At 35.8% G+C, this 26,028-nt stretch overlaps 1 protein-coding gene across 1 annotated transcript; it reads left to right on the plus strand.

Moving 5' to 3' along the window:
- The first annotated feature begins 2,600 nt into the window (after positions 1-2,600).
- Positions 2,601-20,328, plus strand: LOC145675003 (CD63 antigen-like). The gene is made up of 5 exons (XM_081745349.1): positions 2,601-2,818; positions 5,189-5,377; positions 9,330-9,500; positions 14,546-14,758; positions 18,766-20,328. Exons 1-5 carry the CDS (start codon positions 2,756-2,758, stop codon positions 18,922-18,924), a joined length of 795 nt encoding a protein of 264 aa, XP_081601475.1. The 5' UTR covers positions 2,601-2,755; the 3' UTR covers positions 18,925-20,328.
- Positions 20,329-26,028: the final 5,700 nt, after the last annotated feature.

Consider the following 26,028-nt stretch of genomic DNA (forward strand, 5'->3'; position numbering starts at 1 on the left):
TGAAATTAAGCAATTTCCAAAATTAAAGGGTTGGGCCAAGGTACCCCTCCCAAAAATTTAAAGGGGTGCATCAATATACCCATGTCTTATGAAAGGTAATAGACTCCTGTATACGCTCATGTGAACATATAAGGTAATAACACCTCATCAAAGAGAATAAAATCAACCAAAAACCAAACACGTGGTATAACGTATTGCTTACGTTTATATTTTGGCAATTTTGTACCCCTAGAAGGGAACGAGGTGGACCAACCAAATTTATAGTAATCTCTATTAGGGTCCTATACTATAATACCAAATATATTAAATGGGTAATTTCCAAAATTAAAGGGGTGGGCCAAGGTACCCCTCCCAAAAATTTAAAGGGGTGTACAAATGTACCTATGTCTTATGATAGGTAATAGACCCCTATACATGACCATATAACCATATAAGGTAATAGGACCTCATCCAAGGGAATAAATTTGGTAAAAAACGAAACACGTGGTTGTACTAAAAATTTGGCAATTTCGTACCCATGAAAGGGAACGAGGTGGACCACCCAAATTTATAGTAATATATATATATTAGGGTCCTATACTATTATACCAAATATGTAAAATAGTCAATTTCTAAAATTTAAGGGGTGGGCCAATGTACCCCTCCCAAATTTTTAAAGGGGTGCACCAATATACCCATATGTTATGAAAGGGAATGGACCCCTATACATGACCATATAACCATATAAGGTAATAGGACCTCATCCAAGGGGATAACTTGGGTCGAAACCAAACACGTGGTACAACGTATTGCTTACGTTTATATTTTTGGCAATTTTGTACCCCTAAAAGGGAACGAGGTGGACCACCCAAATTTATCATAATACATATTAGGGTCCTATACTATAATACTCAATGTTGAAATTGGGCAATTTCCAAAATTTAAGGGGTGGGCCAAGGTACCCCTCCCAAAAATTTAAAGGGGTGCATCAATATACCCATGTCTTATGAAAGGTAATAGACTCCTGTATACGCTCATGTGAACATATAAGGTAATAACACCTCATCAAAGAGAATAAAATCAACCAAAAACCAAACACGTGGTATAACGTATTGCTTACGTTTATATTTTGGCAATTTTGTACCCCTAGAAGGGAACGAGGTGGACCAACCAAATTTATAGTAATCTCTATTAGGGTCCTATACTATAATACCAAATATATTAAATGGGTAATTTCCAAAATTAAAGGGGTGGGCCAAGGTACCCCTCCCAAAAATTTAAAGGGGTGTACAAATGTACCTATGTCTTATGATAGGTAATAGACCCCTATACATGACCATATAACCATATAAGGTAATAGGACCTCATCCAAGGGAATAAATTAGGTAAAAAACGAAACACGTGGTTGTACTAAAAATTTGGCAATTTCGTACCCATGAAAGGGAACGAGGTGGACCACCCAAATTTATAGTAATATATATATATTAGGGTCCTATACTATTATACCAAATATGTAAAATAGTCAATTTCTAAAATTTAAGGGGTGGGCCAATGTACCCCTCCCAAATTTTTAAAGGGGTGCACCAATATACCCATATGTTATGAAAGGGAATGGACCCCTATACATGACCATATAACCATATAAGGTAATAGGACCTCATCCAAGGGGATAACTTGGGTCGAAACCAAACACGTGGTACAACGTATTGCTTACGTTTATATTTTTGGCAATTTTGTACCCCTAAAAGGGAACGAGGTGGACCACCCAAATTTATCATAATACATATTAGGGTCCTATACTATAATACTCAATGTTGAAATTGGGCAATTTCCAAAATTTAAGGGGTGGGCCAAGGTACCCCTCCCAAATTTTTCAAGGGGTGCATTAATATACCCATGTCTTATGATAGGTAATGAACCCCTGTATACGCCCATATAACCATATAGGGTAATAATACCTCATCAAAGAGGATAAATTAGGCCAAAAACCCCCGAAATTTGACTTTTTGGCAATTTTTTACCCATGAAAGGGAACGACATAGACACCCAATACTGATAGAGGTACATACTATGGTCCTAGGCTACCACACCAAATTTTTAGATTTGGCAATTTCCAAAATTTAAGGGGGGTGGTCCTATGTACCCCTGCCAAAATTTAGGGGGTGGGCCATGGTACCCCTGCCAAAATTTAGAGGGGGTGGTCCTATGTACCCCTAGGTCATTGACCCCGGGCCAAGGTCATTGACCTTTGACCTTTGAGCCATTAAGCCATACGCGGACCACTACTACTCCCGCTAGACCCCCATGGATACGGGCCTGTGGTAAGAGGATGATAAAATGGGGGTCGTGATAGGGATTAGGTTGAGAACCACTGAGTTAGACTATATTTGTCTAAAAACTACTACTTCATAAATTTTCATCGATTTAATTTCTGGTTTATCTAAGACTTCAAAAATACCTTTCATATGATTAACTGCTTGATAATGAGAAGTTTTCAATGCTTTTCATATTGCTTAGCAATTGTTGATAACGAATCGAGATAAAGACAGTCTAAATGTTATAAGATAATAAAGCACCTAATGATAAGATAAGTAAGCACTTGCTATTGCGTTGCTAAACCAGATATTCCTCAAGCAAATATTCCTACAATAAGATGTTCACGCTGCTATATTTTGTTTAGAAGGAAAATAAAGCCCAATTCTACGTACTAGGAACTTAACCATACTTTGCAGGCAACTTATCGCATTGAAAATTGCCTAACAGAACTTCACCTACAATGCATACAATGGGAATGTCTTGTATAAAATATCTTCTTGCAGTGTTCAATTTGATCTTGTCGGTGAGTATTAAGTTCATTTATTATTTATTGCTTACAACGTTGCAACAATATGTTGTATATTTTACTTGTTACAATCGTAATTTACTTGTAATTTTGGGTCATAATGTATTTTAAATATATACTAGGCAGATTCTGCTAATAGAAGAAAAGAAAGACCAAGAAATAATATAGTTATAATGTTAATATATAAAAAAATATTCAAATGTTTTTATGTAATCTAATCTTGATGTCGTCGTCATGGCAACAAAAATTAAATAGAATTATTCAGTTATTTAAGCAGCAGACATCTTAGAAATTTGTGTAGAAAGTAAACTGTACGCTTCTCATTTATAATTATTAAACAAAGTGTACAAAATAGTAATTTTGTGTGTTTAATGGCTCAATATTAATGTTTAAGAACCAGACATATCGTTATAGCGTTGCAACACTTAATGTAGAATTTCACAGCAAAATCTTGTCAAAACGATTGTATATAATTAGGTTACGGAAAGACTATTCTAAATAGAACCTTTATTTGAATATCTTTCAAGATTCACTATTACTATTAATAATAACTTTGAGAATAATTGAATATTTAATTTTGTTAGTAAATTACTTATATCTAAATTTTGGCTTTTATTACATCATGGGCTTTATGCAGAGACGTTCTGAGGTGTGTTTAGTGCCATACTAAAGAGTTCGACTAACTAATGTTTGCTGCAGTAGTCGTCTTTAGTATGACACTAGTCGTACGTCAAAACGACTCTGCATAAGGCGGCATGTTAGCTAAGTTCGATATTACCCGTGAAACATACCAAACTCAGTGTCTCCAATTTTTAGCCATTTTCTTATGGTGTTTAGCCACAAAAAATGTAGTTTTACCTATTGGCTATAATTTTGGCCAATTCTGCGTTTTAAGCAGCGACGCAACTATGCTAGTTACCACCTAGGGACAATAACTCGCCTTAGTGTCTCCCCCTGACCAACTAAACCAAAAAGCTTCCCTTCATCACACAGTAATTCTCGTATTCCATTTTTTCTGCAAGTGGTAAAGCTTGATTTCAAACTTGCAGTAAACATAATTTAATTTGAAGTTCAAGATAAAACATAAAACTAATTAGTATTTGATTGGCAAATAACCTGAAAGTAGAATGCTTTACATATTATTATAGTCTTATCATAATTGCAAATCACAATGTATTTTGGAATTATATCGGGATGTGCATATGTGGAATGAATCATATCAAGTCTATTGCTTTAGAATAGAATATTTAATTATGACAAACAGTCAAGCTGTTGTCTCGAATATTATACTTGGATACTTTGCAAATCTCTTAAATCAATGTAAGTTAAATGAAAACATAAAAAGCTATATCGAAAATTTAACTTTGCGGGCTCTTTTGGGTGCAAACGTTTTTATAACGCCCTCAGAAGCTAGCTTTGAAGGTAACTTATGCTCCATGGATATGATCCTAAGGTTGGTGAGTCGTTGTTCTCCTGTTAAGTTTCTGAGATAATTTGTTATGATCTATAGTTTATTCAAATTCCTTTCCTTGCCTTATAGTGAAAATAAATATTTGCCCATTTTGCGCCCCCTAATCCGGCGGCCAGGGCACAAGTCCGCTTATCCCCCTTTAGTTATTTCACTGGTTTCAAATTGCCGATTTATAACGGTATGTTTTTTGTGGTAACCGAATATTTTTCCACTGAAAAACTCTTGTAAAATTATAATTAAAACATAATAAGATATAATTTGCTATTTCGCTAGTCCCTCTGCTGGTAATAACTAGTTATTATATTACCACATGACAGACTATCTTATTTATGAGTCTCAATTACAACGGGCCTAGGTGGCAGTTCTCTTTTTAATATTTGTCGATTTTTGTTATTGAGGCTGTTCTCATGTTCACTATTGCTCTTCACTGATGTTCATTTGGCATGAGTTCAGTAGAGTGTTATCCCCTTGGACAATGTTCCTCGCGATACACTAACAGACTAACCACTCTACACATATTTAAGACGATTAACTGCGCATCCAGAATTACTGTATATCTCTTTGGAACGGTATTTTGCATCACGACAGTCTGTTAGCTTCAACTCATGCCTCTGTTCTACCCCATTTGACATACTACAGACGATCACTTAACACACCTCTAACAACATCTAGGCGCTGTACATGGATTCTTAGTGTTACCGTCTTACACGTTATATACTGAAAATAATATATGGCTGTTCCCATTATTTTGATAACCACATGTATATGACTGATATGAATATTACACATGCTTTTAACCAACTTATTGTATTAAAAATAAATTTGGTATTCTCTATGTGTATGACTGTATAATTATATGCAATTTTATTAGATTATATTTTATTTTTTCTTTTCAGTTAATTGGCATTGTTCTAATTACCTTCGGATGTACGGTCCACACATTTTATTCAGATTTTGAAGGATTCTTATCAAGTGAATTTTATTCTCCGCCAATTTTGCTGATTGCAATTGGAGTTCTTTTGTTTTTGGTAGCTTTCTTTGGATGCTGTGGAGGGATCAAGGAGAGCACATGTCTGGTTATGACGGTACGTTTCATAGTTCTTGATTAATTTTAGTTTTGCTAAAAGACTTATTAATAACATACGAAAAAAGCATATCTGAAGAGAAAAAATGTTTTAGTTGTCCGTTAATATGTTCATATCAGGCACAAGGAAGTGCTACAGAAACAAATTTTTGACTCGAACACCTGCAACCTGAAAGGAATGAGTTAGAGGATCGGTATGGAACACCTATAATCTACAGGTATTTGGGAGTTAGACTGGTCGGAAGTGATAAATTATGTTTTTAGTTGTGAGTTAAAATGTTCACATCAGGCATAAGAAAGTATTGCAGAAATAAAATTGTTGACGAGATCACTTTCAATTTGGAAGGTACCCGCTAGTAGAATCCGTATGGGACACCGGTAGTCTAGTTGGATATCAGAATGATAACAAGATAAAGGTTCTGTGTTAGTTGCTCTTTAAAATGTTCACGTGAGACACGAGGAAGTGCTACTGAAACCAAATTTTTGACGGGAGCATCGGCAACGTAGAAGGTATAGAATAGTAGAGTCGATATGGAATACAGTTATTCTAATTGGGAGCTATTCTAAATGAAATCTTTGAGTTTTATGGTTATGCCGGCTAGGCTAAAGAAGTCGGTGATCATGAGAAATGAATGAAATGGTGGAATGAAGAAAGTAGGAGTAAACTGGAGAACCTCGAGAAAACCCTCGCACACGTTGTTTGCCCACCACAAAGTTCACTTGGCGCGAGCTGGGATCGAACCAGGAGTGAACACTCTACCATCACACCACCGCGCCCCTGTATGAGATGTGAGGTAAGTAAAGAAAATGTTACTTCGATTACTGCTTGGCTAACCACATTGCACAGAAAATTAACATAATACTGTAAAACCTGCCTTCAACGGACCCTTTATTAAACGGAAAACTGTCTTAAAGGGAAATATTTAATGGTCCCATGGATTTTGGAGTAAAAGACATGTAAAAGTCCCTTCATTAAGCGGAAACTGTGTTATGCGGACAACGGAAAGCAAAATAAACCTTTAACGGAAAATTCTGAGTTTCAGACTACATCGTTTAGAAAATTTTTAAACATCCTGTGAGAGGGTAAACATATACTGTCTGCGATAAATACTTCGTTCTTTTGTTAAATCTTTATGAGCAGTGTTGACCTTCGTCAATCACTACTCATATTCAGCTCCCACAATTTTTCGCTGATCCTACGTAGCATGTCAGCTGTCAGTCTTCTTTGTAGGCGTACTTCTGTTCCGCTTGTGTAGCAACTAGCGACAGCCAACAAAAATGAGAAGAAAACTGACAAAACAAAGTTCTGGAAAAAAGGAATTGAGGTAACGCAGAAGTTATATATCTCCATCACGTGTCGTGAAAACAAGGAGGAAAGAGTTCAGAGGACTTTCAAAATTCCAGAGAAAGCTTTTCTGTGTCCTGAAGTATACCGCAGCCAAGTAGTAGCAATGTATGCAAAAAATTCTGCTTGACTATTGGGAAAAATAAAGGAAAGTGTGCACAGCATATATTGTGTTTATTTTAAGTTTTTTTTTTTTTTTTTTGGTATTAATCCGTAGAAGGAAAAAGTACTGTAATTGAACAAGTTGCGTACATCAATATATTTTCTCATTATGTCCGTTATAAGCATATATATAATTTTTTAACGGAAAGGTCTATCTCCATTGAGCGGAAACCTGTCTTTAACGGAAATTTTTGCGAGTCCCGCTCGATTCCGCTGAAGACAGGTTTCACTGTATTTGTAAGTTGGAGGAAATGTTTCCATTCTTCCATTACTGATTATTTTCTTTGTTTAAAGATACTCACACACATTTAAATTTAAATCTGACGTAATATTTTTGTAACATTTTTGCATTATCTGTTTTTTGTAGTTTTATCACTGTTTTTCTTTCTGAGTGAATCATTTTTTTTTTATCATTATCTACGGATGAAGATGAGTCTTCTTATCTTGTTCAATGTTATGTGATAACACTCGGCGGAGCCTTTTTTTTTTTTTTTTTTTTTTTTAAATAAGATTAATACTTACGTTTCAGATGCGAGAGAGAGAAATACGTTTGCAACTTAGAACATTTCAAGACGTTATTGTATTTGATTTTTAACATCAAGGTGAAAAAAAGCACAAATATTGAACTATTATTTAAAAAAACACTCTGATAAACCAATTGAGAATGCTCCCACAGCATTGCCAGAACGAACTTAAAAAGAATGATTTTTTCTTATTAACTTCTACAGGCTTTATACCAATTGTTCTATGTATTTTATTATTATACTCATTAAACAATTCTTGTAATATATCTATCCATTTATAATTTCCTTGACTACTAATTTTTTTCCACATGTTTTGTTTAAGAGTTCTGTTAAAACGCTATATGATATGTTGCTTTACGAAGACAAATGCTCAAAATGGAGGGCACAAAATGGAAAAAATCGAAAAATATCACCTCTCTCTCTCTATGACTTAAGGCTTTCGAGACATGGCTCCTTTAATCTCCCGAAATCGGAAGTTTTTGGTCAATATCTCGGGAACAGTAAGAGTGACGCGAACAATTCCATCACTTTCTCAGATAGTGTCTGAGGCTCTATCGAATGGAGGACTCAGAACAGGAGTGGATCCAGGACGGACTTCTGGGTGGGGGGCGGTGGGTTGTAATACTGCTACTTAGAGCTACTTTTAAGAGTTCCAAACTCTGGAAGGCGTTTACATATAAAAACAGAAAGTTTCGCCCTGGATCCGCCCCTGGCTTAGATTGAAAAATTCGGAAGTAGCAGACACACACACATAGAGAGAATTCAGTAACAAACTTCTTAAATTTGTTGATAATTGCCTGCGGTTTATTGAATTATATTAGTCATTTATTGAATGTTGAGACAGTCCAAAAGGTATTAACCCTTTTGCGCACGAGATGCCGCTTTTCCCTAACCCCAGGCTATATGAGTGGCAGCGAGTCAGATCCAGCGCCATTCGACAGCTAACAGTTGAAGCTACTGGATATACAGAAAGGACTGTAGCTATTATAATCAATCTTCAAGATATTGCGCCGTGAATATGAGTGAACCGTCCGCAAAACTCCGCTACATTTTACAATTTTCTCCCGACAAAGGAACAAATCTGCGCAGGACTGTCAAGAAATCTGTGCTGTTTATAGGCAAGATACGTCCGCAACACCCAAAAAGATGCTTCAGCAGTTTTCGTTCTGCAAATTTCGGTGTCCAAGATCGGCATCAGCAATCAATCACACCAAAAACTGAATGGTATTCCGGCAAAAGTCAACGAAGACTGAATCGGCACATAAACAATCATGGTCTATACATTCATCACCAAACAGTGGTTTTGGAGACAGCTGGCTGCAGTAATAACTTCGACGTTCGGGTTCCTCATGATCTGACTCAGAAACATTTACTTAACCAAATTCCAATCTGCATATCTCTACTAAAATGTAACGAACTTGAGTCATCTTTGAAGCAGTTTATCACAAGTGATGAAGAATTAATAATGTTCTGCAACTATGTACAAAAGATTGTGGTTGCAACGAGAAAAAGTTTTACAGTATGTGACAAGACTCCCAGGAAGGTCACCCTGCATTTTTAGTGGGTTGGAAGGGGATACAGTGATACCATACAACTAACAGTGATACCATACACCAAACATGACACATACGGTTTACTCCTAACAATAATAAAAACAATATACTTCTAACAGTATTACTCATACTCCTAACCAAGACACATCGTATACTTCTAAGTGTCACACCTACCCCTAATAGTGACAGACTACTATTTTAATCGTCTAAAATTTATCGTATTTGAAGGAGCAACTCAGTCAAGATTGTCCGAATTTAGATAAAATGTATTATCAAAGAGTAAAGACAGTGTGAATCTTACTTTGCTCGTTTTCTTTTAAATTTTATTTTATAATTCATAAGATTTACGATTCATTTCTTTTGTTACAGTATTCATTTCTGCTGGGTTTGATTCTGATTCTGGAAGTGGCTGCTGCTATTGCAGGATACGCTCTGCAACATGAACTGCAAGACGCGTTGAGAAACAGTATGTATGCTAGTATGAGACAATACACGTGGGATCCAAAGACAACCAAAGCTTGGGATGCTGTACAAACTGAGGTAAGCCCCATTTTGTAACATAATTTTGTTGATGAATAATGCAGATATTGCACACGTGTTTCTATAGCGCGTTATAAGAATAATAATTTTTCAACCATTAAGTTGAAATAGAGATAGATGAATTGAGACTAAATTTCATAGCCAGTACCAGGCATGTACGCAGAGATGGCTCCTGTTGTTCTGGACTTTCTGAAAATTCGACCTTTCTGTAAATCGAGTCCATTTTCAGGGGCGACTTTAGAAATTTTAATGTAACTTATCCTTGTATTGAATTTGGATCCTTCCACAAAGGCTTTGGACTCTTTTTGTAATATCATTCCTTCGTACCTGCCTGGCCAGTACACCCTACTGACTTTGGTTTATTACGATCTTAATTATAAAAGGGTGAAGTTTTCATTAGAGACAATTCCTGATAGAGATGACGTCAATAAAAACTGAGTCTATTTTCTAAGCCTTGAGTTACAATTCTGACAAAGCCTTTCCCTTCAGAATTTGTTGTCTGTAGTTTCACTAAATTTGCTCACGAGACGAAACCAAACAAATTGAAACAAATGTACTTTCCGAGACGAGACACCCCTTTCATGACACCTTTACGAGACGAAATGGCAGCCTCAGTTTTTCTTTCATAGGCAACCTAAGTACACATGAATGGAGATAGAGCTCTATAAATAGAAATAGATACACTTTCCGAGACGAGACACAACTTTCATGACATTTTTCCGAGACGATGCAGGCTCAAGTCTAGTCAATTAGGCATGTTTAGTGCACATGAGTGGAGACAGAGTTCCTTCAATAGAAACAGATACACTTTTCGAGACGAGATTCACTTTCACGACACTTTCCGAGATGATACAGGCTCAAGTCTAGTCTCTTAGGCCTCTCTAGTACACATGATTGGAGACAGAGTTCCTTCAGTAGAAACAGATACACTTTCCGAGATGAGATTCACTTTCATGACACCTCTTCGGATCATACTGGCTTAACAACTTTAGTCTCTTAGGCAAACGTAGTACAGATGAATGAAGACAGAGTTTTCCTAATAAAAATAGATACACTTTCCGAGACGAGACACCACTTTCATGACATTTTTCCGAGACGATACAGATTCGTCTAGTCTCTTAAGCCTCTCTAGTGTACATGAGTGGAGGCAGAGTTCCTTCAGTAGAAACAGATACACTTTCCGAGACGAAACATCACTTTCACGACATCTTTCCGAGACGAAGTGACAGCCTCAACTTTATCTTGTAGGCAAACTTAATTGAAAAAAAAAGGTAAACAGCACTCTGATACAATAAGTGGACAGCCCTCGTATTTAGACTGTATCGGTCTGCAAATTTCTTGAAGCAATGTTTGATTTAATCATGTTTACCGGAAACTTTTTATTATTTCAAAAAATAAATAAATAAATAAAAATAAATAAATACAAAGAAAGCAGTTGAAACGGGAAGAATGAATTGTTAAATGAACGGGAAGAATGAATCAATTTTACTTTGATATTCCATCTTAGTAGCAAACAAGACAAATGGTAATTTATCAACTATAATCATAATTGCATCAAAGTAAAATAACAAAAATCACCTGTGGCCTGGGGTGTGTTGTTGCACTAGGCAGTGACGTACGTAGAAGTTTGTAATATTTGATTTCAAATGTTTCTATACAATAGCATATATAAAAATTATATGTATATGTAATTATATCTATACAGGGTGAATCACTTCTAGTGACTCCTATACTTGTAACTTCTACACTAATTAACAGAAATAGATTAAATTTTGTACCAAGCAAATCTCAGAAGAGGGAGAAAGTTTGACATACTTGACTATATATGTCACCGGATTAACAGTGTTGACATCTCAGTATAATGTTTAATTTTTTTCAAATGACACTACGCCAGGTTATTACATATTTCAAATCTGCATGTAAAACGAAATATTTAAATAACACACTTTTTATTCAGTGTTGCCGAGTAAAGATGTTATAGTATCGTATCACAAATATCTAAATTCCGGAGGACTCTGCAACAGTAAGAAAGAAACTGAGATGAACGAGACGGTGCAAATTTAAAGTAACTCTGTGTCAGATACTATGACCATGATATTATACATTTAACATAAATACAGTCACAAGAAATTGATTTTTTTCTTTAAATACAGGTTTCATTTGGAAAAAGTGCCAAGATAAGTATCGTATGTAAGGCGTTAGAGGTTTCCAACAGACAAAATTAACCATAATGCCGTTTACAGCAATTTGATATCAAGCTGTTTCTGAAATGTGATACACATAGCATATGGTTTGCAACACTACATAAAATTATTGTAATTACAACTATCAATTACTATCCTTGTAATGTTATACGTTCATGCAAAAGAAAGCAGTGTTCATTTTAAACATTCTCTACTAATTCGTCATTTTAGGAGTGTGATATACGCTTCATCTGTACTTTCTGTTAGAAAAGAACAATCTTGTTCTGAAAATATAGGTAGAAATATTTTATAATTACTTATCGTCTTTTTGGATGCAGAATAATACCCGTTCAATGCTACAATGACGTAGTGGCTTGTTGTATTGGACTCCTCCCAACATAAATTTCTAGGTGCAGGCCTGATCCCTAATATATATGCCCTGACCATCTTAGGCATAATTGAGCAAGGATTTAAATGGAAATGTTACAAATTGCAGAAGGAAAAATGAGATCAACAAAAATTAATGACTAGAGTGCGCCTCTCTCATACACCGTGTCCCGGGTTCTACTCCCGGTGGAACAGCGTTGAACTCATTACACTGGTTCGGATTCTAAATGATGTGCCATAGGAAACGAAATTTTCGAGTGCATAATAACATACAAATTTTTATTATTTTAGCAATCAGTCTTGTCACAGGTTACTTTTTAGGTGCACCACATTCACCAAACATTCCACGGAGTTTGCGAACAGTCAATGCACAACATTCACTATGTTTATAATACGTTTCCACAATGACAGCACGCTGTTGCGTCGTGAAGCGCTCCATTTCTACCAATACAGAAGACAGTTGAAGACCATGAGCTATACAGAAAAATCCGTTATCCGGACAACGGTAGGTATATTGTATAAATATTTGCAACCCTGATATTTACTACAGAAATCAGCACGGAGCATACGTTACGTTTCCCGCTTAGATGTTACATCACGCCGCTGCAGGATGTCCGATATCTAACAGTCTTCCATATATTACGTACATATTCGTATGTTACATACGTCAGCTATATGTATGTGAGATCCTCACTGCCTATAATATATAGGTCTTTCGTTCGTATGGAAAAAAGTTTATTCAGAACACTTATGCGGAAAGTACGTATAAAAATACTTTTTCAGTTATACGTTTGCTGTACGTTAAGTCCAAAAACGACAGGACTTACACATGTTACCTACGTTTTTACGTACCACACATACCTTGTTTTTTCTCAGTGTACCTGGCACTCCGTGACTACAAATCACTGACAGATGAAAATCGTGTAACGTTCAATGCTGACCAGGGATGTTATAAATAGAGGATCTGCCCATATGTATCTTCATCCTATTAAATCGGTGAAGCCATAAAACAACAGAGCATCGGCACGTCTGATTGGCTACTCTCGTTTCTGCAATCGTCTGATTGGCTACTTTCGTTTCTGCCATGATTGTTGGCTCAAAACGTTGCGATCCTATTGGGCGGAATGTGCAGAGTAGGAGTGGCGAAACTGTGACGTATGGCTTCAAGATTTTGTTGCAAGGGCAGATCCTCTATTTTATAAGATCCTTGATGCTGACTGACTACTTACTAGAGCAAAAATGGCGGACATTTCAAAAGTTGTGTTCTTTATGGGGCATCCTATACTTTAAACTATAAGTTTATGTTTAGCCTATTTTTGGCTAAATCTAGCCTATTAGGACAGGCTTTTAGCCATACAAATCTACGAAATGCTTATAGCCTTAAATATAGCTTATTTTATGAAACTCATTTTCCATGTTTCGCTTACTTTTTTTTTCTTTCAAAATAAAGTGTAATTTTTAAAAATTAGCCTATTTGTCATTATACAGTATATTATCGTATTAATTCAGTTACCTAGACAGAGCGTGTTTTATTACGCAACAAATACTTGTTTTTCATTCTTTTTCCCTCTCCGCACCCACAGATTTACAACTACGTAACAATACTTATCAACTCAAAAATAATTTTAATTTCGCTCCCATAACGGCTCCGTTTGCTACTTTTTAATTATTTTAATTTTCTCATTTCATTGCAAGAATAGAAGCTTTTTTAAAATACAAATTTACTAAACTGATCGGTTCTTCAAGTCACAGAGATGGTTTTTGTTTATTAAAGGAAACAAATATGATATCAAATTACCTTGAAAACGCAATTATGATTATTCATGTGGGGGTACGGAGAAATAAGAAGTATTTGTAAGAACTACTGAAAATTGGAACAATGGCAGTCTACACAAACATCAACAATTCAACGATGGTGCATCCAGTTCCAGCGTCTCAGCTACCTGCGACGTCATCGATGATCACTTATTTCAAGTGATAATATGGCTGCTGACTTTCACAAATCAGAAGAGTTGTTAATGGATTTTATTGTAATTTAAAGTCATGTATGTTCCTTGTTAGTCTTCAGCGAATAAAATTCAACATTTCAAATTTTACTATAATTCACTTATAATCCTACATACAAAAAGGGTTTTAAATCTACAATGTGCGTTATAGGTTAGCAGTTCAAAATATATCCATTTTTTGCCTTAAAAAGCTTATTTCTAAAGGTCATGTAGTCTAATTTCTTCAGATGCTGTTGGTAACACTGATAACAGTGTGTTGACCCAGTATCGATGACTCAATTGTGTAAGCTACTTTAAATTAAGAAATCACGAGATCCAATCTAAAAATCAGATTGCAATAATTAAATTCATCACCAAACTAAAAGCCCTGAAAAAATTATTCATGTACTGTAACACCAGAGATATTTTCATTAAGTTTTCAGAATGAGTTACTTAACATTTTCTAAAATGAAGTTTTTCCACGTTTCAGTTGCATTGCTGTGGTGTTATCAGCTCTCAAGACTGGTACAATTATTCCGATTATATACCAATTCTCCAGAAGCTTCCAAAATCTTGCTGTGTAGACCCAGCTAGTCTTGCCTGTAGGCCTTACAGCAAAGGATGTCTATCTACTTTCGAAGCAATAGTCAGAAATAGTATCGCTACTTTTGGAGGGATTGCTTTAGCAGTGGCTCTGATTCAGGTATGTATAATTATCTCAATATCCTCAATCGTACGTGTTCATGTTATCATGAATGTAGCCTCTTGCATCAAACGTTTTAGTAAATTTAAACTTTCTTTTAAAACAAACTCTTATTTTAAGAGAAAATGCGAAGTTATTGACGCTATAGCTTAGCTATTTTGTCATGTCAACGACGAGAATTCTAATTTCTAATTTGGGGCAGTGATCTAGCAGAGATGACTATTTTGTTGTCCGCGTTTAGTTGGGCCTTTCACACGGCGGGGGGGGGGGGGGAGGGAGATAATCATCATCATAGGTATTCTGCCATTATTGACAGGTCACTTGTCGCACTGGTGAAATTTCCATTCTTCACAGTCTTTAGGTAACCTCTTCGTCTTCATCAGAATCGATCAACTTCATCTTCATCAGGTAACCTCTTCGTCATAATCGATTTTTCTGCTTTGAAACCGTCTATCAACTGTAGCCTCCTTCGCCCCTCCCTCTCTATCCTTCAACCATACCATATAGACGTCCCTCATGATACAGTTCCTTGTTAGCCGATGTCCCGACATTATATATACAGGGTGGTAAGTAACTCCACCGACAAACTTTGGGAGGTGATTCCTTATATGAAATGAAAGAAAAAAGTTCTGATAAGCATAGGTCGAAGAACGTCTCCTTTCAGAGTTATGAACCGCCAAAAATTCGAAAAATCATGTTTCGAAACGCCCTGCCTTAGAAACTATAGGACCTATCCCAAGCGGTTTAAGGAATTACACAGGAACTAGTATGCGATCTATCTAAATATCCATGTTTTAACATCCTCCGCTTTCGGCGAAATGAACGCGCCATTAGTAATTGCAGCAGTATCCCTATACCTCAACTTCCTTTTTACACTTCGTTTCGCCGATAACGAACCACGGTAGAACCATAGATATTTAGATAGAGTGCATACTAGTTCCTTTGTAATTTCTTAAAGCGCTTGGGATAGGTCCTGTAGTTTCTACGGCAGAGCGTTTCGAAACGCGAATTTTCGAATTTTCGGCGGTTCATAACTCTGAAAGGAGCCGTTTTTCGTCCTATGTTTATTAGAACTTTTTTCTTTCATTTCATATAAGGAATCACCTCCCAAAGTTTTTCGGTGGGGTTACCTACCATCCTGTATAATATTCATTATAATTTTGGTCTTTGAAGTGTACGCTATAGAAAATATAATTTTAAGCTCTTTTAGTGGTATTTCACTACCGGATTTCTTTCGGTTTTATTTATTTCATCACTAAGACTATAAAGATAAGACTTATAAGTTAGAATGGAATCCAAACCACAATTGGTTTATTTTATCCGAAGCAATTATCGAATCGAAGATTGAATCCGGTATTGCACATAAAGAAGGAAAGAGTATTAGCAACTTGGGCGTGAATAGGCGCAACATTTTCTCCCAAAATGAAACTGTCCGGGTTTTCTAACGATTCGAGAAAAATAGAAAGTTGAAATAAATATTTCCACCCTTAGTCTTGAAAATATTTTTATCTATCGATCATAAAAGAAATGTGTAATAGTTGGACTCAGCTCAGAAAGCGTTCCTCTACTGAGCAGAAGATAGCTCAGGAGTAACATCAGTTCATCAGTTTAACGGAATTGTTGTTTAAAATATGTTTAAAGTAGTGTAAGGCAGTAAAGAAAAAGGTATTTATACTTGTTTCACATTTTGTAAATAAATGGTTTCATCAGAGTCTTTTTCTTTGCTTTTCTTTCTTTCTTTCTTTGTTTCACTTTATGGCATTTCGTTACCCTGACGATGTGTCAATACGATAACATTTCTTTCCCTATATGTCAATTCGTTTCTTCTTTTACTTCGAATATAGCAGAAAGAATGGTACTAAGGTGGCGTGATGCAGACACTGCATTTTTGACAACAAAATCATGAACATGAAAAATAGAAATTTCGGTTAACTTACTCAGAACAGAGTATAGTATATCTTGGGAAATTTAGAAGCAATATTAGATTTTTTGTCTCGAATGGTATTTCATAATTTATCAGGTTTACGTTACTGACTGTCTTGTATAGGACCAGTTTACTATCCTCAATCACGCTCTCACTCATTAATGTCAATCAGTGTAACTCTCACATTCACTTGAGCTCGGATTTGTTATCTTCAATGACGCTTACCCTCGTCCTCATTAAACTCACTGGGTTCGCGCTTGCTAAGGACTTGGGGTCGCTATCCTCAATACCTGACAGTCGCTCTTGCTCCTTCTAAGAGCTCTGTATGAGTATCGATTGCAGTTCCGTATGAGGGTATTGATTGGACTCTGAATGAGAGTGTCGATTGCAGCTTTGAATGGGAATATCGATTGCAGCTCTATATATTGATTGGAGCTCTGTATGAGGATATCGATTGCAGTTTTGTGTGAGAGTATCGATTGGAGCTCTGTATAAGAGTATCGATTGCAGATATGTGTGAGAGTATCGATTGCAGCTCTGAATGAGAGCTGCAGTGACTTGGTAAGATATCTGATTACCAACCGGATCACTCAGGCTCGATTATTCACCGGATCACGCATTTTCAATGTTATGGAAAAGTATATATCCACAGTAAATACAACTAATATTTCCGTTGTTAATGTTACTGTTGATTGTAGTTCAACATACTTTTCTCGACATCGACAAAAATGTCTTTTAAGTCCAACTTACAAAATATCTTCCACTGCAGCATATAGTTTTACTCTCTTATTGTTTTTCGTCAATTTCCCACTGTGCACCTCTATCGCAAGTCCGATTCTCGGTCGCAGTTGCCTTTAAGTTCAATAATTGAGCACAATAATGTAGTGCTCCTGACTACTGGGAGCTTAGCTGGCTTGATGAAGGACTCTGACCGACCAGTGACTGGCGGTGGCTGCCCACCGGATGAGGGTACTGAACTGATGCGGGAATATGCTAACTGATGGATGGCAAGGTCTCGATTATTTTCTGCCGTTTGTAACCATGAACCAGGCGATGCTAATCCACACTCATTTCACTCATGGTGTGAGCCGTGACTTTTACTGTCAACTTGAAGAAAGTGCGGCCTTGTTGAGAAAACACAACAACCTGAAGTTGTACAGTTTGCTGTTTCATCTACAAGGCTTGCCTGAATAATTAATAGACTTTCATATGCATGTTGTAGTTCCTATTAACAAAAAATTAACTTTGAAACCTAACCTCTCTTAAAGAAATGATTCATATGACCACCAAGCACTGACTATAAACAGCTTCCAGTATTTCGGAAAGAATTTTTGCTTTTGTTCTGTAGTGAACCCAATTCATACCAACCTGAAAATACAAGCAGTAGACTTCTTAGTTTCTACTCTTCGTTATTAAGCCTTTAGCTGGAATTGCAATTTTACCAAATGTTAAAATGTAGACGTGGGACGGTTTTCGCAGCGTACTTAAGTTAGTTACACTTTCCAATTTTAGTCTTCGCTCTTTCAACTTATTCTTCCAGAACTCTGATTGGTAGCCTTTCTCGAGTGCTGGCAGTCACAAACTAATAAATTATGACTATGTATGATTCTCAGTAGATTAAGCTGAATGTGGGACCTTGGAACTAATAGACGATTCTATGTAGAACCTTGTGTCGCGAGATTTTCGATGCGGTACCCAAACACACCGCTCTTTTTCTGTTTCAGCACACAAGTGTTATAAGCGGGTAGTGGGCCAGAGCGTGTGAAGGAAATGAAGTTAGCTAGCATGAGTATGAGAGAGAGCTAGCCCATTGAGGATAGCGTGCCCAAATCTTCAGGGTGCGAAACTCCAAAGAGATAAATGGGCGCGTGAGTAAGCTAGTGAGGACAGCAAACCTGAGATATCTTAAGCCTCATGGAGAATAGTGAATACGAATTCCTTTGAGGATAGTAAGTCTGAGCTAGAGTGACCCTCGTTTGCAAAATTGCCATATTTTCTATGGAGAAGAGGTATTGATAATGTTTCAGTTAATGGTCTGAATAACGTATGCTAATCGATATTTGTTGTAAATTGTGCATTTCAGCTGGTTGCAGTATTCTTTGGATGCACTTTGGCTAAAGCTATAAGACAAGAGAAGACTAAGAGGCTTGTAGCTGCATCAAATACACTTCCAGCCCCTAGGAACCCAGCTCGTCTTAGGAACCCAGTTGCAACAACACTTACATCAGACTCCAATGCATAAAGGACAAAATAATAAATGTGGAAAATGTAATTGTTTCAATTTTGAAAGTGAGAGCACGTTATGTATATACTTGTGTATGTGTAATCTTTAATGTTAACTGTTTGTTAGGTATTTCAACATAAATAACACTTGTTAATGTTAAGTTAATGTAATCTATCATTAGAGTAATGTTAATGTAATGTTTCTGTAAAGTAACATTGAATGATGAGGATAATGATGGCTATTATTAATGTCGAGTGTCAGTAGATGTGATCTTACTTAGAAAGTACCTTACCAAAGGCCAATTACAAACGATATTCAGTAATTGAGGACTACCTAGTTCTAATAATAATATCATGACAAAAAAAAGTTTCCTAAATTAACATAGCATTTATGATCGCATATTACTGCTGGTACCTGTTACTTAAAATTTACAATTGTAGGAATAGTAGTATAAAATTTGTAAAAAAAAAAAAAAGAATAAAAAGTAAATAAAATAAATGAGAGAACGTAAATGAATGGTTAACAATCTTGGGAACTACCCATTTTGAATCCTTGTAAACAGTACCCTGACAGGAACTTTTCTCAATTTTTCCAGGTGGAAGTACGGATGATGCGTTTAATTCTTTAGGAATGGTTTTAGCGATAAATTAGAAGCTTACATGTTTATATGCCACGCCTGTTTGGAAAGGGTCAGAGGTTTATGTATTTATGTGCCACATCAGTGTCAGGGGTTATTTGTTTATATGCTACACCCGTGTCAAAGGATTAGATGTTTATATGCCACACCCGAGTCGAAAGGGTTAAATAAGCGCTCAGGACGACTTTCCCCCTCCGCAAATTTCTTCCCATCATTCATTATATATATATTTCTCCCAGTGTAAGTTAACTTAATAATCTGTAGTTGGAACTTTGATAATAAATAAATTAATTGATATTTGTGTAAAAAAAAAAGTTTACAATCGTTGATGCAGAGAATGTCATTTCAGTTTACGGTTAGGTAGTTGTTACAGACAAGGAAATCTCGACGGCTTATGTAAACATGATAAAGGATAAGAAAAATTAAGGACAATGTCAAGGGATAACTGAGAAGTGTAAACAAACTATTAAAAGTACTAATAACAGGAATAATGCATGGTTTCTGCTAACAATGCACAACATCTAAGACTGCAAATGATTTTTTCTGCATTTAAATGTAATCATAATACATGTAGTTTACGAGAAATCTGTAAATACAACTTCCTTTCATGTTAAACCTACTTCATTGTCACTGAAAGTGAATAACATTGTGATCAAATTGTATAACAAAACACTTTTATATAGCCTATACTTTTAAAGGAATTGAAACTAAAATTATTAATAACACAATCTCCTGTGTATGTTTGAGATTATTTTGTCACTTACTTGTTTAGCTGCAGTTATGAGCATTTACAGTAATTGATAGGTACTAATTGAAAATATGGAGTCACTTTAAAAAAATATATTGGCAAGATCTATTAATTCACAAAAGAAACGTAATGTTTACTCAACGTTTTTATGAGGCGCCAAACTTAGAACTCATATGTAATCACAAAAAAGCGTTAACAAACACGAAATTGTAATAAAATGAGCTAGCTAGTAGGAATATTTAGCAGAGGGCGAGTTTCTTCGCACTTATATTCCTTTACATACATATTCACCTTCGTTAGCACGCTCCTCCTCTGGACACCTCCGCGCAAGCTCTTCAGCTTCACCCAGCACAGAATCGAAATACATGTAACGCTAGCTTGTACAGTTTGGTGTATGTTTTTCGCAATCTTCTTCCTTTTCTTGCATTCAACCACCGCTTACGCTGGTAAAAGCAATCTTTTCGTAGAATAGTACCTGAATGGTCTTTCTTCACACGAAAAAAAAAAAAAAAAAAACAAGTTTTAGTCATTTGAAGGGTATGTGTTTCGAACCCCATTCCCGCTTTAGGATACATATTCCCTCACTTAGATTCCATTTTTCAATCAAAGTGAAATCACAAAATCTCTGCTCGAGTCAAGTCCTCCCTATGTTCAAAAATTTATTTTAAATAATTCAGGAGTTTTTTCGAGAAAAAGGTGACATATAAAATCGAAAAAATTATAGAAATTGACCTATTCTTTCCTTCACAAGCGGAACTATTTTTCACATACAATTTGAACTTTTTTGCCGCAACCTTTATGATACTTATTTTAATCAAATATGATAATAATAAAGCTGGAGAAACTATGTCGATAACATTCAGCCGATGCCGATTCATTTCAAACCAATCAACTTCGTTTTTACTATGATAATACAATAAATTATGCCGACTTTATTTTATTTTATTTTTTTTTTTTTGCAGCGATATTATACATATGTACACAGTTGGTGATTAGGCACCATGAAAATCATATAGATGATATTACTATTTCTATAGAGAGACGTCATACTTGAGTCCATCAATCTGACCCCGTATTCTTAAGCTGCACCAATAAATTTGTTTTGTATTATTATAAATGTTCACTACTAGTTAAATTAGACTATTATACATTCTGTCAAGAAATGTGCCCAGAATTTGTCAGTAAAACATAAAATATTTCACTAATCATCGAAATTTCTTTTGTTGTCTTCAAAATATGCCAGATTTGAAGCAATATATATAGACCAACGATTAGCCCAATCATCAAAGCACTTTTTGAAGTAATTTCAATGAATAGCCTTTAAGTCATTCAGCGAATTTGGGTTAACGGAATCAATAGAGGCAAAACGCCTTCCTCGAAGTGGTATGATAATTTTAATTTTAGAAAAAGGAAAAAATTAGCTGGAGTCATATCAGGTGAATACGGAGCTTCATCAAAAATCCCTATGATTCCCAAAACGTTCGGTTACAATAACAGTCTTGTGTGGTGGTGCGTAGTATCGGATCCACAGTTCGGGTCTTTTCACGTAAATTCCTATGACGCTTGATTAGTACACTGTGGTCATTGTTTGTCCTTCTGGTAGTAATTCTGAGTGTATAATACAACGGTAATCGAAAAAGAAAAAGAAGTTAGCAGCATTACCTTGATTTTCGAGCGACTTTGACGTTTTTATTTTTATTTTTTTCGGCTCATTATTCCTTCTTTATTTTCAGCCCGTTGACTTGTTTGCATGCCTCGTCACCCGTATAATTGTGTTTCATGAATGTAGAATCGGATATTGTCCAATCTAGAAACTTGTTTACATTTTACATTTGGAAAAAATTCAACTCTTTTGGAACAAGTCTACCGGCGGCGTGTCTCATGCCCAATTTGTCAATAAGAATCGTAAGAACGGTTTCGTGTGAGATATTGAAGTCCAGGACTATACTGTTTACCCTCGGACATTAGGTCCCTCGACACTTCTGCGCATGACAGAAGTAGAAGAGTCCATTACGAAAAATGGGTATGTGTATGTACGGACAACATGTGTTCGTTTTCTCCTCTGAGAGCGAGAGAAAGAAGGTTGGAAGTTTAAACATAGTTGCCAGCCTACATAAATTGGTCCCAGGTCAGCATACATTCTGGTCAGGTGATGATGTCACGCAGTGAACAGAGCGCGCGCATTTTAAATACAGCCTAGCATTGTGTTTTAGGGGCTTCGACATTCGGTTGATCGTGCCAACAACCCGCGGAAGAACTTCAGTTATTGTCTTTCTCTACAGTACACACACGCTTGTGCGTGTGCAGTTTACTGTATTTTTCTAGTTCTTTTTCTTATCTGTTTCGTGGTTATGCTTGCGTGAGCGTGTCGTTTTGTTATTTTATTATGATGGAGCCAATACCGTCAACCAGTGAAGGCAACCAGTACTTATCCCCATCCTCCAAATTTTGGGTTCCTCTATTCTTTTGTCCATCTTGCACCGTAGATCCCCAGTCATGCCCTACGGACAATAATAATCGGTTATCGTGCTTTCAGTGCAGTAGGCCTACTTTGATTTCATTCTCATATTATTATTTATAAAATCTTATCAGGTAGAGATTTACTGCGCCGGGTTGGTAACACAGCAAACAATACCTTTACCGCCGACTCGAATAACCAACGCCTTCCTTCCTTTTCTTTTTCTTTTACAGTCCATTCCTTTCATTAAGATAGGCTCTCCTTGGCACTGTGCCAACTAGAGGTCTCAGTCGAATGCGTAAACAGTATCTCTTGAGGCTTGAATGACAATTTACCATCAAGATTTCTTCTACTATGTTAATGTTTTCGTCTGTCTAATTAATTTGAGTTTTAATATCGGAAATATATCTGAAAGAAGATAATTACGAAAGGGGTGCACATGGACGAGAATCCATTTTCTCAATTAACCAGTTTTGTTCACGTTTGTCCAACATCACCCCTTGTATAGGGTTGCCATATGTCCGTATTTGTACAGACTGTTCGTATTTTTGGGTCCGCGTCCGTGCCCATATCGTACAAAGCATGAAATAGGAAAATGTCTGTATTTGACAATTTTTTGAGCTACCCGAAAATTTCCGAGTCAGGAATCGCTAAAATCTCGGGCAAAAAGAATTGTGTCTTTATCATATAACTTATGCTTTAGTTACTATTAATAAAGTAGGTTATGTTTTTAAAAAGTGTCTCAATTTTCTATTCCAGGGTTCTTTTAGTTAGGGTTAAATTCTAGGGTTTACGTAATTTAATTTGCGTAATTTGCATTATTTATTATATTTGTGTTAGAAAAAATGTAAAACATGTTAGTTTTCAATAGTGTTTTAAATAGTACAGTAAACAATTGTGTGATAACCTGAAAAGGCGATTTTTAGGTAAGAAATTTCAAAATATTTATTCTGTGTTTAGGCACCGTATCTTTGATGGGTCATTATTTTAAGGTTTGTCCGTATTTTGAATCAAAAATTTATGGCAACCCTACCCTTGTACTACTGATTCATGTTCAACTTATCGATATTCAAGGTTCACTGCAGGTTCTAGAATGAGATTTCCTTATTTATATTAAAGTACGTTCATCGATTAAATTAAAATAAATATCCTACCTCTTTTACTTTTTTTGATTTCCTAAAGAGGTATTTTTACAAAAGAATTACAGCTTGAGTAACATCAGATGTGAATATGATGACAAACAGACAAGAAAAATTATGCCACTAAGTTTTCATCGAGAAATACGCTACAATATCTTACTCGCTTCCTACCACATATATTAACATGTACGCTTTCAAATATAGAGAAATAGGAGCTAGGAAATGTCACCGTCAAAAGTTTCTTCATAGCATTATTATACTAATGCTTTCTTAGTACAAAACTAAATTATGGAACACAATATTGGGTATCATTTACCTTACTTAGACATATATGTTTGCGCAATCATAATTACTTACAACACATGAAGTCAACAGAATGCACTGACCATATATTTAATTAACACTACAAAAGAAATAATACTAGGGTTACACGAAATCTCATGTTTTGTACCTAGAACAACATTTATTTGCATGAAAGCACAAGCACAGATGTATCTGTAATGTAAACCTCAAAGCATTCTTTTCACATTTCTTTATTTATATTTTATTCAGTTATTTGCACTTAATTAATCGTTCCCAAGTTGTCGAAGTGGCAAGCAAACCTCGTAACAAACTCACTTCCGGCATAATCAATAAGATAAAATGAAAATAGACAGCTTTAAACATTGCTTATGCTCAATCTTGAATCTCTAGCTTTGTCAACAATTGAAAATAGTGCCTTAGCGAAACTCTTAGGTTGAAAACAAAATAATTGAAATATAAACAGCAAAATGCTTAGTGCAAAAGGAATATACTCTTACGAATCGATCAACTTAATTTTAAGGGTTCCAAAGTATCAAATTATATATTATAGGGAGCTAGCTTGTTTACCAGCGGGGGCTGAGGTAAAGGGGGGAAAATTTCAACAATCTTTCTGCCTGACTCTTGCAATACTCCCTTACCCTCCTTCTATATGTCAGCGTTGCCAGGGTTAAAAATTTGTCACATGAATGTCATTCTGAAGTTGGTTATTTGTTGTGTGCTGTTGTGGTTGCGGTTTTGTGGCTTATTATTCATTTGACAATGGCTTCACAGCGTAAGACGGGGCAAACTATGCACAGCGAAGCTAGAGAAGTAATAAGGAAGGCCATAGTGCAGTGCGACGAAGAAGGGAGGGAGAAAAAACTGAAGCATTTGTTATCATAGCCTAATTTGCGTGTGTCCACGTATAGAGATCTTCGATAGGGATTGCATAATTGCATAAACTCTTTGAATTAAGTGAGTATTAGCTGAATTTTTTGACAACGCACTGGCAACCCTGCCCAGGATCGTCGAGTGACCGTTTCTTGGCGACGGGGTGGGGAACCTGCCAATCAACTCTGAATTCCTCAGCCTCGCATTAAAGCTAGCTCCCTATAATACGTTCTTTAACAGGAAAACACTTCCATACACGTGTAATAAATAAATATGAGTGTGATTAGAATAAAATTCCTCCCCAAATGACATGATTTAAAGATTATATAATGAAAGAATTAAAACACAGGAAATAATTTTGATTGGTTAATAAGGCTATCCATGAAAGGTGCTTTTACTGAAGATGTTAACCCACTGAATATACCAAAATGATGATTTCTTTTGACAAAATTCAACCACCCTTTTCTTTTCTCTCCAGAGAGGATATTCTCCCAAAGATAATACTTCGAATAACGTATACAAAGTATACGCATTGATATATATATTTTTAATAAAGTTATTTTAAAACAGAATAAAATATTTGAACTCCAAAAATGATAACTTATTCTATGCAACAAAACTAAACGACTATTTGAAATAACAAATAGATGAACTACCATCCTAACTACTAAATTGTACTATAAATATATATCTATATAAATTTTATTTCCTCGTCTGTATCGTCCAGCTATCAATCGTCCATTCGTTAAATCAGGTAAAGCCTCTATCCCTGTTTTCTTCTGTATAGGAAATATATCGTATGTGAAATATTTCCTATATGATAACCACAGATTGTGACGGGACAATCTGGAACGTAACACTTGCATTAGCGGTAGTTTCAATGTTCTTATTTCTTAAAATATGACATAGAATTGTATGGAGAAAAAAAATAATGCACTAACTGCTCAGGAACTCATAAAAAGCAAGA

This window comes from Thermobia domestica, chromosome 18, assembly GCF_964235325.1.
Source record: "Thermobia domestica chromosome 18, izTheDome1.hap1.1, whole genome shotgun sequence".
Classification (NCBI taxonomy): domain Eukaryota; kingdom Metazoa; phylum Arthropoda; class Insecta; order Zygentoma; family Lepismatidae; genus Thermobia; species Thermobia domestica.